The sequence below is a fragment of the Chiloscyllium plagiosum genome, chromosome 6, assembly GCF_004010195.1.
Source record: "Chiloscyllium plagiosum isolate BGI_BamShark_2017 chromosome 6, ASM401019v2, whole genome shotgun sequence".
NCBI classification, from domain to species: Eukaryota; Metazoa; Chordata; class Chondrichthyes; order Orectolobiformes; family Hemiscylliidae; genus Chiloscyllium; species Chiloscyllium plagiosum.
Genome location: NC_057715.1, coordinates 84,728,125 through 84,746,224, shown reverse-complemented (window position 1 = coordinate 84,746,224; position 18,100 = coordinate 84,728,125). Strand labels below are relative to the sequence as shown.

Sequence of the window (18,100 nt, the reverse complement as noted above, 5' to 3'; positions counted from 1 at the left end):
CTGGATGCTGCCTGACCTGCTGCGCTTTTCCAGCAACACATTTTCAGCTCTGATCTCCAGCATCTGCAGTCCTCACTTTCTCCTCAGTTAGAGTTTTCTTGTTTTTAAACAAGACTCTGATTAGGTGCACCATGAATGAAGGAAAAACATTTGAACCAATCGTATAGTGATTGTAATGAGGTTAGCCAATTGGACCTCATAGAGTTCTTTAATTGGACTAGGTTAACAGCCCCAATTAGGGAGCTCTGGTTGACAGATACAAACAGGAGTGTCAGAGGTTCTGTTTACTCTGAGAGCTGGCTCTGAGGGAATAGGATCAATGTCAAGGACTCTGCACGTGTAAATAACACATGACTTGGTGATGGGATAACAGCCCCTGCGGAGTTATTTCAGTGGCAATGAGAGAAAAGCACACTTCTGAAGAAATCTTTTCACAACTGTTGTCATTCTGTTGGAGTGAGCATTTCTGGCAGCATACTGTTATTTGGGATGTTTAACTCATTCGATCCTACTGTCAAAGACTGAGCCCAGTATGTGGCTAGAATGTGTTATTTTTTTATGGGCAAATGACACTGAGTCAAAATTGGCTGAGAAAGATTCACCTAGATTGGCTCAACATTTTTCAAATAGAAAATGGCTGCCGGACTGAAATCCTAATTATTAAGTACCCAGAATATTTTAAGGATGGTCTAGGGACTAACTAAAAGGCCAAGTCCTCCTTGCATGTTGACAAGGAAGCGATTCCCTGATTCTGCAAGGCCTGCCCAGTGCCATTTGCCTTAGGGGCAAAAGTAGACGCAGAAATCAGAAGGCTGGAAAGTGCAGGAATTGTGAAACCAGTTCAGTTTGTGAAATAGGCAGCACCAATCATACCGATTGTGAAGTCCAAAAGGTCAGTTTACCTTTGTGGGGATTTTAAACAAGTGTTAAACCACCTTTTACAGCTGGATAAATACCCAATTCCTCATATACAGGATAAATGCACAAAGCTGGCAGGGGGCTGTCCTTCTCACAGCTGGATATGAGCCATGTGTACATGCAATTGCAATTAGCTGAGGATTCCCAGAAATATATTGCAATTAATACCCATAAAGGTTTGTACCAATATAACCTCATGCATCCATCGGGATGGCTTCAGCAGAATTGTTAATGCGGAGAAGACTCCACACCAGGTTAAATCTGATCTTCCTGGACCTGGGAAAGAGGGTGAAATGGTATTAGGAATATCAATGCTGGACACAAGACACCGCCAAGCGAGAGCGACCGTTTACTTCGGGGGCAAGGTTTGGGAAAGGAATTATGGGAATGGCCCTGCATGGGTAAGAGGCATGGTCAATGTGAGGTCAGGTTTGGGTAGGTGTGACGGTTCTGAATAAGCAAGTGGACCGTATGAAAACTACAAACTCACAATCACTGTGGGAGCAAAATGTGTCCAGTTCCTCAATAGCCTTTCTGGAACCTGTGTGTTCTTCCTCTCCATCAAGGGTTAAAGATATCTCAGAATCTGAGATAGCCATGGCAGATGTCACTATCCTGATGCCTTTGCCACCAGAAGAGGAGATTAAGTTTCTTCTGAGATGCTCTGCACGCAAGAGTTGAGCTACTGTGTGTTATACGCTGCCCATATCATAGGCAGAGCAGGAGGAACCAGACCCAGTGCTCAAATGCCCCAGGAGGTGCTACAAAACAGGAACTGCCCTCTGTCATTGGATTTAGAAGGGGGGGAGATGTAGTAATTGTAATGAGGTCAGGAAGATAGAACTCATGGAATTTGAGTTCCCTTATTGGAGCTGTTCATCTGGTTCAATCAGGGAGCCCTGGCTGACAGATATAAACAGAAGTGTCAGAGATTCTGTTCACACTAAGACCTGGTCCTGAGGGAGCTGGATCAGTGGCTAGGTGTGGCAAAGTGTAAATAAAGGGTCACTGGTCACTGAGAGGACAGGTTCCCGGCCTCTCTGGAGTTATTTCAAAAAGGAAGCTTAAAAAGTAGCAACACAGGGTTTCCACTTTTGACCTTGAACTGCAATCCAACCGGCTTGCTGGGATGTGAACGCCTTGTAACTCTGTCGAATATTGCTGTCCTGGTTTAATGGCCATGAACCCACAGCAAAAAAAGGTTGCCAGTCTCAGTCAAAAAGGCCAATTGTGGAAAATTAAAGGCCACAAAGAAACATTTTATAAATAATATCTGTCAACATTTTGCTCACAGCACAGTCTCTTAAAATTTAGGCCAGAATGTTCTAAACATTTATAACAAAGAACAAAAGCAGACTGTAAATCAGAAGAGAAGGATTTCTGTGTCTGGGTGTATGGGATGATGGGGTGGTGGTGGTGGTGGTGTGGTAAGATTCTTGCTTCATTGGTATTGTTCTTGAAATGAGCTACAACCAGCTTGTTTTTTTGGCTACACTTGCAGGTTGGATCCCTGACAGTGGATAATTGCACCAATGATCAGCCAGCACAGTTCTGCTTTGTAAGCACCCCAGGCATAGGCACAGAGAGGTATCAATGAATATCAAGCTTTGTGCTGAATAAATATTTTTTGTTCTGTTCAAGTAGCCTTTCAAAAGTAAAATCATACTTTTTGTTTCAAAGATAATTCAATAAACTAATACACTCTCAATTCATCTTACTCTTAGAACTCTGGACCTGGAGAAAAACAGAATGGTATTTGGAGGAATCAAATTGATTGAACCCATACTCCTTCGTCCAGATCAAGCAAAATCACATGACTTCATCGGTTGCATTAAGGAGTTTAGACTGAACAATATTCCTGTTAAATTTGCTGAGGCACTGTCTTCAAACAACATCTTAACCAGGTACATAATACTGCTGTGTCATGTTAATAATGATACAGAAAATCAAGCTCTTATTTTACCTTACTAGAGATATATGTTAGAGAGTTACTTAACCACTGGTAGCTTTTGCCAGCATTTTAAATAATAATTGAATGAGCCGTTCATGTATTGTGGTGAATATTTTCTGAAATCTATATACACAATCTATATATTCTGATAAATTGTGCATTTATTTTTATCATATCGACTAGCCTTATCAACATGGAGAAACAAAGTGATGTCTTTCAGCTCACTATATGAAGCAGATGAGGCATGCACCACCAATTCCTTGAACTGAATCATATTTAGTGTAAGCACGTGTTACATGAAGACTAGATTTCTCCCATAACAAAATGGAGAAAAAAACCTACACGATCAATGTAAATGACCATCATAATTCATTTTGGATGGATGCATAAGAATAAACCATGGTCATTTCAGAGATCAGTCAAATGCTAATCATATTACTGAGAATCTGGAGTCACATTTTGTCCAAATTATAAAATGATAGCAGATTTACTTCCCAAAAGGAAATTAGTAAACTATCTGGGATTTTTATAATGAGGCAAATTGACTGGCCTATTTTTAGCCATTTTGTCACAAATATTTTTAATTCTTTATTTTCACATACCTCTTTTACTCTTCGCTAAAAATATAGAATTATCTGATATTAATGGGTGAATCACAAGATTTTCTTGAATGAAGAAAAGAGGAATTTCACCTGTTACTAAGCCCAAGACTATGTTGCGCTCCCAAGTATCTACTGAAATATGATTCATTTGTGTATTCTTGAGTCAGGCTTCATTGTCATCTAAATTGTATCATTGTAGGAAACTCTCTCATGTCAATATGTCTAACTACTCATGTAATTGTAAAATAAAACAGGAAATGTGAGTTTCTTGAAGTCTACCTCAGTTGAATAGTTTCAATATGTTTAGATAAAATGCTAATTTCTATTCAAATGATTTTATTTATTCCATATTGCTTTTTTGAGAGCTTGCCTCTGATCACCAAGTTTGCACCAAGTTTAGCCTATACCTCTTCCTTTCTAAAAACATTTTTGTCGATGAAAATCTTGGGTATTAAAGTCAGATGATGGAGGTTGAAAATTGATAGTCCATGTTTTATCGGCACAACAATAATAGCTCCCTGATCACTACCAAGACTAACTTCCAATTGCAGATTTTCTTAATTGAATTTAAATTTCACCAGCCACAGATAGGTTTTGAAACCATGTTCCCAGAGCAGGGATTACAGAGTGATTAGTTCAGAAATATCACTACTATACTATCCCCTTTATATTAGAATATCAAATTGAAATATTCTAGACAAACAGATAAGAAAACATATAACATAACTGTTTCCACTTGATATGCTCTTCAGCTAATTCCATTGGAGCCTCAATGGATATTATCATGAAAATATATGTAGCTCAGAGCATTTTGTTTTCCCTGTGAATAGTCTACAGTAGATAAGTGATAACCCACATGTCAATTTATTAATAAGAAACACATTTGTATGTCTTCACATCTTAAATTATATGATATACTATAAAATACAACAAATCAATTTGTCAACAAATAGGTTTAATATTTTCTCTTTTTAAATCTTAGATTGATTACAGAAAATGGAGCTCAGAAAATTCTGAGCTCCATTTCAATCACTCAAAACATGATATTAAAATATAGATAAATTATTCTTTATAATATACTTTATAATCATTTAGATAAACTCAGAAATAAATAGTATCGTGTATCAGACTTAAAATAAATGCTTGAAAATTAAACAAACATTTTAATCATTACTTCTGCAGTCTTAAATCTCTCATTCCCATTCATTTCCTTTCTCTTGCTATCTTTCATAAAAAACATGGGAGGGGCTGGGTGAAAAATTGCAACCAAGATTCATTTAGTTCACTTTCTACCATATGGGCAATGACACAATGCAATCCTTGACTAATCATAACAATCAGCCTGTTTCAATTAGTCCACTACAAATTGAAATGGTGGACGTTTTGGAATCTATCCACTTGAAGTATTCAGTCCCTTCTGATCTTGGTACACTTATAATTAATCATGTCTCAAATTGCTTAACTATTCTATCTCAATAATATGCCCTCTATTATTTTTATTTGTTTTAAATTTCTTAGAGTCATAGAGGTGTATAGAATGGAAACAGACCCTTTGGTCCAACTCGTCCATGCCGACCAGATATCCCACCCAATCTAGTCCCACCTGCCAGCACCCAGCCCATATCCCTCCAAACCCTTCCTATTCATATACCCATCCAAATGCCTCTTAAATGCTGCAAGTTCCAGCCTCCACCACTTCCTCCAGCAGCTCATTCCATATACGTACCACCCTCTGCGTGAAAAAGTTGCCCCTTAGGTCTCTTTTATATCTTTCCCCTCTCACCCTAAACCTATGCCCTGTAGTTCTGGACTCTTAATTCTAATGAACAGAAAGGCTCTGGCCTGACCAGTGCTCAGTAAAGCCAAGACAGCCTTTGATATCATCGGACGTCATGGTCACAAATGTTTATTTTATTCGTGGGAAGTGTGTGTCACTGCCTGAGCCATCATTAGTTCCTCTTGAGAAGGTAGTGGTGAGCTGTCTTCTTGAACTGCTGCAGTATGTTTATTGTAGGTATACTGAAAAAGTTGTTAGGGAGTGAGTTCCAGGAATTTGACACAGCAATACTAAAGGAGCTGTGTCCAAAGCTGATGGTGAGTGACTTGGAGGGGAACTTGAAGGTGGTGACATTCCCATGAATCTGCTGCCCTGATAGTGGTGGTGGTTGTGGAAGGTGTTGTCTAAGGAGCCTTGGTGGATTCTGCAGTGCATCTTGTAGATTGTATACACTGCTGCTACTGAGCGTTGGTGATAGAGGGTGTGAATGTTTGTGGATGTGGGGAGTAATCTATAACCCTGCTTACTGAATTTTCTAGGCTGCCATAGTTTAGAATGCAAAATAGACAGGCAGGAGGCTGGAAGAACACAGCAGGCCAGGCAGCACTGGGAGGTGGAGAAGTCATCGTTTCGGGTGTAAACATTCTTCAGAACTGGGGTGGGAGTGGGGTGTGCTTCAGATAAAGGGGTGGTGAGGGCAGGGTGGTGAAGTGGGGATAGGTGGAGACAGGTAGAGGGTATGATCTGGTTGGTCATTGGGAATAATGAATCCAGTTGGTGGCAGGGAGCAGTGGAAGGGAGGGGGAGGGGCTTGGTGGATTCTGCAGTGCATCTTGTAGATTGTATACACTGCTGCTACTGAGCGTTGGTGATAGAGGGTGTGAATGTTTGTGGATGTGGGGAGTAATCTATAACCCTGCTTACTGAATTTTCTAGGCTGCCATAGTTTAGAATGCAAAATAGACAGGCAGGAGGCTGGAAGAACACAGCAGGCCAGGCAGCACTGGGAGGTGGAGAAGTCATCGTTTCGGGTGTAAACATTCTTCAGAACTGGGGTGGGAGTGGGGTGTGCTTCAGATAAAGGGGTGGTGAGGGCAGGGTGGTGAAGTGGGGATAGGTGGAGACAGGTAGAGGGTATGATCTGGTTGGTCATTGGGAATAATGAATCCAGTTGGTGGCAGGGAGCAGTGGAAGGGAGGGGGAGGGGTTGGGAAGGGAGTCTTGGGATGGGGAGGTGATTTGAAATTCAATGTTGAGTCTTCTGAGCTGTAGGCTGCCCAGGCGGGCTGCCCAGGCGAGGTATGAGGCATTGTTCCCCCAATTTGCACTATGGCTCGTTTTGGCAATGGAGGAGGCAAAGGATGGTCATGTCGGAAAGGAAATGGTTGGGGGAATTGAAATTGGCAGTGATTGGGAGGTCCGGTCGGCCTCTGCGGGCCCAGCTGCGATGCTCGGTGAACTGTTCCCTAAGTTTACGTTTGATCTCCCTGATGCAGAGAAGACCACATTGGGAGCACCTGAAGCAGTAAACTAAGTTGGAAGAGACGCAGGTGAACATCTGTCTCACCTGGAAGGACTGTTTGGGGTCCAAGATGGAGGTGAGGGGGGTAGTGTGCCAGCAGGTTTTACATCTTATCTGGGTGCTGGGGAAGGTACCTGGGGATTCGGGGGTGTTGTTGGGGAGAGTGGCAGAACCGAGGACTGTCAAAGGGAATGGTCCTTGCAGAAGGCAGAGAAGGGTAGGGAGGGGAAGATGCTCTTGGTGGTGGGGTCTAGGTGGAGCTGGCGGAGGTGTTTAAGGATGATGCATTGGATGTGGAGACTGATGGGGTGGTAGGTGAGGACAAGGGGCACTCTGTCTTTATTGTATTGGGGGGTTAGAGCAGTGGATCGAGAAATGGAGGTGGTGTAGTGGAGGGCTGTCTAGAAGACGAGGGGTAGGAAAAGCGCGTTGCTCAAAACTGATGGACATCTGGGATGCTTGAGAGTGGAATGTCTCCTTGTCCGAGCAGATGTGGCGGAGGCGGAGGAATTGGGGGAATGGGTTGGAGTTCTTGAAGGATACTGGGTGGGAGAAGGTGTAGTCCAGCTGGTTGTGGGATTCTGTGCAGTTTGCAATAAACATCCATCTGTAGACTGTCGCCAGTGAGGTCAAGAAAGGGGAGGGAGGTGTCCAAGATGGACCAAGTGAATTTGAGGGTGGGTGGAAGTTGTGGGCGGAATCGATGAACTGCCCACGTTCAGCCTGGGTGCAGGATGCAGCACCGATGCAGTTATCGATGTAACAGAAGAAGAGTTGGGGCGCAGTGCCTGTGTAGGTACTGAAGAGGGACTGTTCGATATAGCCAACAAAGAAGCAGGTGTAGCTGGGCCCATCTGGGTGCCCATGGTGACTTCCTTGATTTGGAGGAAATGGGAGGATTTAGAGGAAGTTGAGGACCAGTTTAGCGAGGCAGAGGAGGATATTGATGGAGGGGGATTGGATGGGTCTATTGGAGAGGAAGAAACAGAAGGTCTGGAGGCCATCCTTGTGGGATATGGACGTGTATAAAGAACGCACGTCCATAGTAAAAATAAAGCGCTGGGAGCTGGGGGCTGGGAAACTGGAAGTTGCTGTGGAGATGGAGAGCATGGTTGGTATCATGGATGTAGGTGGGAAATGCCTGAACTAAGGGGGAGAGGATGGAGTCCAGGACTGATGAGATGAGTTCGTTGAGGCAGGAGCATGCAGAGACAATTGATCGGCCAGAGTAGTTGGGCTTGTAGATCTTGGGGAGCAGGTAGAACCGGGCAGTGCGGGGCTTGGGGACTATGAGTTTGGAGGCAGTGGAGGAGAGATCACCAGAGGCAATGAGGGCAAGGACAGTGCATTTGATTTTGGCCTGTCAGGTCGCGATGGGATCACAAAAAAGGGAGAGATAGGGTAAGGTTAACCATAGTTTAGAATGTCACATTAATTGTCATTATCAATTGATAAAGAGCCTAGAAAGTTGCAGACATTAAGAAATATGAGTTGTACCTATTCACAAATTATTCACAATTATTCACAACAGTGCACTGCTCCACTGTTGTCCTCAGCAAAGACCACAAGATGTCACTGTTCTGCCCGTGTCTGTGTTGGTTTCCGCCAGGTGCTCTGGTTTCCTGCTGCAGTCCAAAGATGTGCAGGTTAGGTGGATTGGCCATGCTAAATTCTCCATAGTGTGCAGGGATGTGCAGGCCAGCTGGGTAGCAATGGGAAATGTGGGATTAGGGGGATAGGGTGGGATGCTCTTTGGAGGGTCGGTGCAGACTCAAATGGGCCGAATGACCTCTTTATGCACAGCAGGGATTCTATGATTCTGTTTTTGTGAAAAATGTCACAAGTTTTTAAAGACACAATTTCCATATCAAGCTTTTGGTCACTCTTCCTCATTCCTTGTTTTTGACTTGACATCAGCGTTTTTTCTCACATGACTATGAAGCGCTTCCAGATTTTGTTTTTGTCACTTCAGACCTTCCCTTCAAGAATCATGTGAGGTACTGAGGACTGATTAAAAACCTGAAAGGCATGACATGGTCACTCCTTCCATGGTGGGAATTATCTTTACATGAACCAGTTGGATTGTTTGTTCTATATGGCAGGGGAATTTTAAGGATCGCACACTGACTAAGGTCCACTGATAGCCACCAAATAAGTAAATGGATTTCAACTTGTAGTTGGAGCTCTGGACTGCACTTATTAGAAAAGCCAGCAGAAATGTTTAAATACTGTACCTCCCACCTCAGAGGCAGGACTGCTACCATTCAGCCTTGCTCCTTTTAATATTCCATGCACTATTTAAATTGTAAGTTACTATACATTGCAACAGCAACCTAGTGTTGCAGACAATCCATGTAGGCTTGAATGATCTTAAAGTTAGAGAAGCTCCAAACTCCTTACAGCTGACATGGAAGAAGGCATACCAGAATGATTTTCACCCAAGCCCGACGCCATTCCTACCAGTAAGCTAAAAATCAAATGATACAGACACATCCACACTTTATGTGGCGATAAATATGGACAATACAAGTCATTGACAATAGCTGCTGTGAGCAGGCATTATGAGGCCAGCGCACCCATAGATAGAATTTTCCTATAGAAGCCTCTAGCAACACATGAAATTTCCTTTGCCTTCATTTGCATTTGTCAATGCTCTGCTGTGTCAATCTTGGCAAAGATTATCAGTAATTTGAGATGTGGTTTGGCCTAATTAAATACTTTTTGGCAAGGTTTGTGAAGGTTTGTAGCTCAGGTTGAGGTTTAGGGTGTAGGTTTGCTCACTGAGCTGTAGGTTTGATATCCAGACGTTTTATTACCTGGCTAGGTAACATCATCAGTGGTGACCTCCAAGTGAAGCAAAGCAAACAGGAAATGACATCACCACAAACCCCAGGAACCCCATCCAGGACAAACACATAAATAGAAAGCAGGAGGTCGCTTCACTTGGAGGTCACCACTGATGATGTTACCTAGCCAGGTAATGAAAAGTCTGGATATCAAATCTACAGCTCAGCGAGCAAACCTACACCCTAACTAAATACTTTCAGAAGCTTGGTTCCTCTCTCACCCTAACCACTTCCGTATTGTGAGACCAGCTTTCAGTTGTGATCATTTCACTGACACACAATTATCCAGCTTCATCTTTAATGTGCTTTTTACTCTTGCACCTGGATCCATGACAAATAATGCAATGAATTGTGTCAAAATTTCTGAGCATTTTTACACCTCAGGTGTGTTTGCAGTAGTTCTTAACCTTTTACACATAATTTGTACCAGGTTAGAAAACTTGGTCCTAAAATGTATGAAACTACAACATTTTAATTATATACTTGGCACTCAATGTGAATAATGCTGAAAAATTATCATAAAATTTCATCTCCAGGTATATGTCCACAAGCTTACATTTCCTCCAAGCAACTCTTCGAGTCTTGCTTTTTCTTCTTCTTTTGACATAATCTTTCTGGGTCAAGCATGCAAGACTGTCTCCTCCCTTTTTGATTTGTTTTTGTCAATAACCTCTTTGTCCTTCCTTGGGTTTTGAATATCTTCACAATTTGCATATCTACGAACGGTACAATAACCTTTTTGTCTGCTTTCACACAGCTGTGAAGTACCAGAGCTGTCTTTTTGATCCTCCCTCATCTTGTGTGAGGGTAAAAGTCCCTTCTCTTTAACATTTGCTTTGATCTTGGGATCATGTCCAGGCAGTTCTGTGTGGTACTGATGTCCATATTTTAACATATAATGATATAGATCTTTATATCTCTTCATCCTTGCTCAATGTGTCAAGTCACTCTGCTCTGAACTGTGTAAAATTAGGTACAAAGTTCCTATTGTATCCTTTTACTTCTCCAAAATGTAGTAGGATGTTAATGATAAATGTCTAATAATCAGTTGCTCATCAGGGGTTGATTAACTCTGTGGGTTAGTTTATTTAACACAAAGTTAAACAAATTATCAGTTACAAAGCAATCATCACAACAACCCAACTAATCTCTGTGCTTGCAGCTCGCAGATACACCACAGACTAGTAGCTGGCAGATTCGCGTGTTGTACCCAGCATAGCACATGGAGTCGTTAATGGAGAACTCATTTAAAGGCCATGTGCATATATGGCACGACCAAGATCAAAATGAAGAAAGCTCCATCTTACTGGGTAGGTGATGGCCTAGTTGTAGGTCCAGAGACTCAGGTAATGGTGAAGGACCTGGGTCCAAATCCCATGTGAATTCCATCAGCATACACAAATACTGCTCCGCCACATTCATTTACCATCTGGCTTACTAATGCCGTTTAGGAAAGGAAACTGCTGTCCTGATCTTGCCTACATGTGATTCAGACCCACAGCAATGTTGTTGATTCTTAACTGCCCTCTAGGAAAAGGCAATAAATGCTGGCTGCATCCCATGAATTAATAAAAAAAAGTCACTGACTGTTGGATTGTGCAATGTTGGATCCTTTATTAGGCCCACTTACAAAAAAAGGGGTTGGGGGGGGGGGGTGTTCGTTGATGAAAACAAACTTTGAACAACTTTATTTGATTTGATTTAAACTTTATTGTCTCCGGAGTAAAGCGAGAAGTGTGTTTTGTTGCTACACACAGAGTCATCTTAGGTACGAAGGTACCTGGGTACAAAGTTTAGGTACAAATAGTAACATTGAGAAACAAAGTTAAAAGTAAAGCATTACTGTTGTTGTTAATATAGAAAAATAAAGAAAGAAAGTTAAAAGTTAACATTTGAGTCCTTCCTAGTATTAAATGGAAAAATAAAAGAATAAAGGTAAAAATTCAACAGCCTTTAAGTGTACTCTCTTCATGGGCTCAGTCTCCTCCGCTTTGGCACCACTGACCAGAAAATCTTGAGCTTCCTGCTCTCGATATTGCGGATGCCAGGGGACCTCCCTCACTGACACTTTGGGCTCACTCTAACCACAATTTAATGTAAATATTAACACAACTAATTACAAATGTAGCAAACAAATATAATTCCAGGGTGGAAGAAAATTGAATTTATAATTAAAGCACTGTTTTAACATTTCAAATCCCAAATGTATCAAATTTTAATATTACAATATCAACTCTGTGCTCAGTGTCCTTGGCAGAGTTTGCTCTGATCAGACAACAGATTGTGCCTTGGAGGTCATCTCTGCGAGAAACACAGGAGGCCTGATCTAACATGGCAGTTTCAGCCGCACTTGCTACAGATGATGGCACTGGGCTATAAATGCAGTGCATGATTTTTTTGGCCTCTGTTTTCTCTGGGCCCTCTTCTCAGACAACCGAGCTTTCTGTTTCTCCTTTCGTCTTCCAATGCCTCTTTGAACAGTGAGTCTCCAGAGGTCATCACCTTCTGGCAGCATCCCCCACTTCTCTGTGTCAATATCCATCATCTTCACATCTCATTTGCAGGTGTCCTTGTAAACAGAGGTACGGATGTTCAGCAACTGACCAAGTGGCCAGTTTACCATGCAAAACATTTTTGAGTATCCAGCTGTAATCTGGTAAATGAATGTGGCAGAGCAGTATTTGTGTACGTTGATGGAATTCTCATGCTCCAGGACACGTGTGTTGGTAACCTTGTCCCACTAAGAATTGCCCAGGATTTGTTTGAAAGAGCAACGGTGGAAACTGTTCATCTTTTTCTTCTCCATAGCAGATGTTGCACAGATTGTCAATATGTAAAGGAGTCCACTGAGAAGACAGACTTGAAGACCTGAAGTTTGTTGCTCTCAGTCAGATTGCTGTCGGTCCACACTCTATAAACTCACTTTTCACAGAACAGCTGCAGCTTTTCAATGTGTGTGCTGATTCCAGCATCAAATGAGAGATACCTTGCTAGTGATAGTGGAGGCTAGATATGTCAAGCCATGCCAGAAGTGGTAGTAGAGTCAGATACATTAGGGACATTTAAGCGACTCTTGAATAGGCACATGGAAGATAGTACAATGAAGGGTACATAGGTTAGTCTGATCTTAGAGTAAGATAAAGGCTGGCACAACCTCGAGGGCCGAAGGGCCTGTACTGTTCTATGTTCTATCAACAACCTCTAGCATCACTTTGTCAATGCTAATAAGTGGCAGTATGAGAACATCCTCAAAAATAGCATTTGTCTTCAAGACATTGATGGTCAAACCAAACTCTTTATAGGCCTGAGAGACTCTATCCACTTACTGCTGAAGGTGTTCCTTGGTATGGAATGCTAGGGCAGCATTCGTGTCATTGAGCAATGCTTTGGTGAGAAATTGGTGCACCTTTGTCTAGGGCCTCAGATATGCAAAAATGAACAGATTTCTGTCAGTTCTGACGTGCAAATAGATTCCTTCTGCGTATGAACTGAAGGTCATTTGACAGCAACGAAAATAAGAATATGCCAAACACTTCCTGTGCCAGATTGTAACATTGTTTGATATCACATTCATTGATGAGAACTGACTTTAAAAATAATTTTTTTCACCAGATGTAAAGATTAATATGACCATGGCATATGCAACAAACAAATATTTTCCCAGTGCTGAAAAAAATGAAATCTATAATTAAAATCCAGTTTTATCATTTTTCCTGTCTAATGTATCAAATTTTAACATCTAACTTTCAATTTAATTCTTAGTGTACCAAGCCAGTTTCAAGAGAACATCATCCTCCTGAATCAATAAGCCTAAACAAATATTACAGAGATGTGAAATTGCTCGAGCTTAAACAATGAAACTGTCTCTAATAGCTTTGAAATGATCCATTACTTTTTTCTGAGACCTCCAGCAACAAGAAAAGATTTGTTGCTAATTGAAGGAATATTACTTGCTCACAAATAGCTAACTAATTATAGACTGATAAAAGCCTGCATATTCTCTCCCATTCATTATGCTGTGAATATAAACTGAAAATGCTGCTTTGTCACAAAGGAACTGGATCATGTTCCATCAGACTGCTTTTGTTAATGAGACATGTGCGTGCAGCAGTCTAGATGATGTAACAAATAATTTTTTAAACATTGTAATCTTTATTTAGCTCAGGGTTTTTATATATGCTCTCAGCATTTCACATTACTTGCAGTTTTGCACCAGATGTATGGACTCAGCCATTATAAATTAATTGGCAGAGGACTAATTGATATTCTGGCTAGGTTATCATATGTGGAAGTTATATTACCTCTGAGGAAACTTTCCATAACTTTTAAGTATGGATCAGGAAAACTTTATCATTACTGCATTTCTAAAAATGGGATTGCTCTTGCATCTAGACATAAAACATCATCTAAGGAATGCATGAAACAATCCTGAACGCTGGTAGCTTTCGGCATAGCATCCCTATATTCGGCCCATCAAGTCCACCCTGACCCTCTGAAGGGGATCCCATCCAAACTCACCCTCCTATCCAATTCTTGTGACCCAGCATTTCCTCTGGTTAATCCATCTAACCTGCACATCTTTGGACTGTGGGAGGAAACCAGAGCACTCAAAGGAAACCCACGCAGACACGGAGAGAAGGGGAGACAGTCACCCAAGGGTAACGTCAAACATGGGTCCCTGGCACCGTGAAGCAGCTGTGCTAATCACTGAGCCAATGTGCTGTCCATTTTATGAAGTTGAATTACCTATTGTCTGAACTTTAAGACTGGATTCACTTGTGAGCTACCTCCCAGAATAGTTTGGAATAGCTGTGTATAATGAAGTCAAATCAGGCAGTGCGACCAATTCACTGAGACTGTGACTGGCTTCCCTATCCCACTAATCACGTGCAAATATTTCTGCAAGGATGTGACCATAGTGGTCTGGTCCATTTCCTTAGCACAAGATCAGATTTGTCATTATCCTGGATGACTGTCTGAAAGAAGGAGTTGACCTGAGGCAAAACAATAGCAATGGCAAGGTGATAGAATGGAGGGAGATGGCCATTTATCCATCCATGTAGGCTGTCATTTACTCAACAATACAGGCTTCAATTTCTTCTGAGAACTGCTGCAGCTTTCTTGATTTTTTGCATCCTCCTACCATTTAAATCTCACAGCAGCACTCTCTTCAGGACTGGGCAAGCCAGGAATTTCATCTGGATCCTGCAATGAATATTCAGTGCCTCCTGATTTAGGGGAATCATTTGGGTTAGGGGTGGAATCAAATGGTTACAAAAATCCTGCCCTTTGCTACTGCATTCTGAAGGGAGGAAGAAAGAGCACAGTAGGAAATCCAAGGTCTGCACTGATTCTCAGTAAGCATGAGCTCAAATCCCCCGATGGCAACTGGTGGAATTTATAAAGCTAGAATGAAAAGCTAATCTCAGTAGTGATGGTCATGAAATGACTGGATTGAACATTCACTATAGTTTTTTCAGGGCTGAAAATCTGCCATCCAACAGTATGACCAGGCCTACACCAACATGGTTTAATCTTAACCATGCTTGGAGGTGACCCAGCAAAATACTCAGTTGTATTAAACTGCTATTGGAAGCACAATGAGTCACAGATTCATAGAGTGGTGCAGCACAGAAATAGACCGTTCGGTCCAATTCATCCATATGGACCGGATATCCTAAATTAATCTGGTCTCATTTGCCAACACTTGGCCCATATCCCGCTAAACCCTTCCTATTCATATGCCCATCCAAATGCCTTTTAAATGTTGTAATTGTACCAGCCTCCACCACTTCCTCTGGCAGCTCATTCCATACACACTCCACCCTCTGTGTGAAAATGTTATCCCTCGGGTCATTTTTATTTCCTTCCCCACTCACCTCAAAGCTATGCCCTCTAGTTTTGGACTAGAGCTGGGAATAGACCACGCCCCTCATGATTTTATAAACCTTTATACGGTCACCCGTCAGCCTCCGGGGGAAATAGCCGCAGCATATTCAGCCTCTCCCGACAGCTCAAACTCTCCAATCCTGGCAACATCTTTGCAAACCCTTTCAAGTTTAACAACATCTTTCATATAGCAAGGAGACCAGACTGAGCACAGTATTCCAAAAGTGGCAGAGCCAATATCCTGACTGTACCTACAGCACATGGATAAGCATGAGAATTCGAGAAACAGCTTTCTGTCACTTCTGGGGCAACTAGGAATAGGCAATGAATGCTGGCCTTACCAATGATGTCCTCATATAATGACTTGTTAAACCAATGTTTTTTTACAAAGAACCATTTGATCCATCTAATATTGTGATGAGTGATGTTATTAATAATTAGAGGTTTGTTGGAGCCTATTTACAAATTTGTTGGGCATTTTCCAATTTATTGATTGTTAATCCATGACTGTCTAAAGATAACAATGCATCATTGCAAACATTTAGGTGCAAGGCAACATTAAACATTTATGTTTTCATTCGCTTTTAATAAAAAGGAAAATTTCAACTGGATAAGATTTCACGTGATACACAGCCCCAAAAACATTTACTGATCCACCCAGATCCACTTTGAATTGGAGCCAAATGTAGACGCCCAGTGTGTTTACCGAAACCAGATTTCATATATTGAATGCTTATTGCTGGCTATGCACGAGAAATTAATATTTTCTTTGCAGTTTAAAAGGACATTGACCAGAAGAAAGGAAAACTCAGATCATTGATGCATGTCTAGTGAGTGTCTTAACCTAAGTCCCCAACTTAGGTTTCCCTTTTTGTACTCTTGATGAATTAACCATATTCCAAACTCAAGGCTGAACTCCCGCTGCTGTAAAACAGCCATCCTTTGTTAGTTGCAGAATGTGGAGGAACAGGAACAACAGGTGGGCTGGACCTCCAAGAGTAGCATATGGTCCTGCAAATAATCTAGTCAGAGAAATCTTATATTAGGATGGCCTTGCCCACTCAGAAAATCTAAGTACACACCAAACTGAGGAGCAGCGTAGTGGCAATTGTCGCAGTAGGTCTGTAGCAAACTATAATATGCTATGTACTACACAACCCTGGATTGTTGTACATCAAGGTTATTTCAAGTTTCATCCGGAAGTAAACACAGCACTAGTCAGCCTGCAGTGTGCAACTGTATCAAGCTGGCCACAGACACATTCTTTCACAACGGAATGATTTCCTCATGTTCTCTGGAAACAAGCGAGAGACTTTGCAACCATTATGGCGTTCCCAGAATTGCAGGGTGTCTTCCCATTCTCAGATGTGGTCATCAGAGTTCCTGTCAACAAGGCTGACCCCTTCACGAACTGCAAAATACTTCCTTACTGTCCTGAAGTGATTCATGGGTACTGGCCATTTTCCAGGCAGCTGTCATGATACTGACTTCCTGCAGCAGTCCAGCAATAAAGAATACATGATACGAGGACAGAAAAGGCACAAATGATTGAAGGGCTGTGTTGAGGGACAAATGTTTACCAGGTCAGGTACTTCTTCAAAAAGAGATGTGTGATTTTTTACATCTAATTGAGAGATTTTCATCCAAAAAGAAACCACATTGACAATGTGGCACTCCCCAGGCCCATGCAGAGTGCCAACCTCAATTACTCGGTTATGGCTTTGAATCAGTAACTACATCCAGGTCCTCTAGAATACATCAGTGGCATTGATCTCTACCTGCTTCCATTGCTTTCTATTACCTTTTCTTGAGAGCATCTTCGACTACTGAAGGAAAAGGCCCACTCTCCAATTATTGACGTCCTGCTTCAAGCATGACATTTGTGAACCTTGATGGCTTTTATGCTATTTCAGATCCATTCCTCAAAATACAAAGAACAGCAAAGAATAAATAAAAGATTAATAAGGAAGGGTAAATTAGACCGAGAGAAAGCTGGTTGGAAATATATAAAACAGATAGTAAGAATTTCGACAGGTATTTAAGAAGGAAAAGAGTAAACAAAGTGAGCATTGATCCTCAAGTGTGAGTGTCTTGTGAATTGGTCAGAAAATTGGGAAATAGAAGATAAATTAAGCAGATATTTTGCATAGAATCACTGCAGAAGATATAATTATAACTTCCAGAGTCAGATTGTGGAAGAGAGCAAGGAACTTGAAACCATTTCAATCACCAGGTAAAAGCACCAATAAAAATATTAGAAGTCCCATGGCGCTGACAAGTCCCATGGCCCTGATGGGCTTCCCTTCAGGGAGTTGAAAGAATGATTTGGCTGTACAGGACATTGGTTAGGCCACTGTTGGAATATTGCGTGCAATTCTGGTCTCCTTCCTATCGGAAAGATGTTGTGAAACTTGAAAGGGTTCAGAAAAGATTTACAAGGATGTTGTCAGGGTTGGAGCATTTGAGCTATGGGGAGAGGCTGAACAGGCTGGGGCTGTTTACCCTGGAGCGTCAGAGGCTGAGGACTGACCTTATAGAGGTTTATAAAACTATGAGGGGCATGGATAGGATAAATAGACAAAGTCTTTTCCCTGG

At 41.7% G+C, this 18,100-nt stretch overlaps 1 protein-coding gene across 1 annotated transcript in view; it reads left to right on the top strand.

Moving 5' to 3' along the window:
• LOC122550779 (protocadherin Fat 4-like) overlaps nucleotides 1-18,100 on the top strand; it is a 72,234-nt gene that overhangs the window by 23,884 nt on the left and 30,250 nt on the right. Inside the window, exons 4-5 of the mRNA XM_043692032.1 lie at nucleotides 2,420-2,505; nucleotides 2,643-2,822. Coding sequence (XP_043547967.1) covers nucleotides 2,420-2,505; nucleotides 2,643-2,822 — 266 coding nt within the window. The remainder of the gene's footprint in view (nucleotides 1-2,419; nucleotides 2,506-2,642; nucleotides 2,823-18,100) is intronic.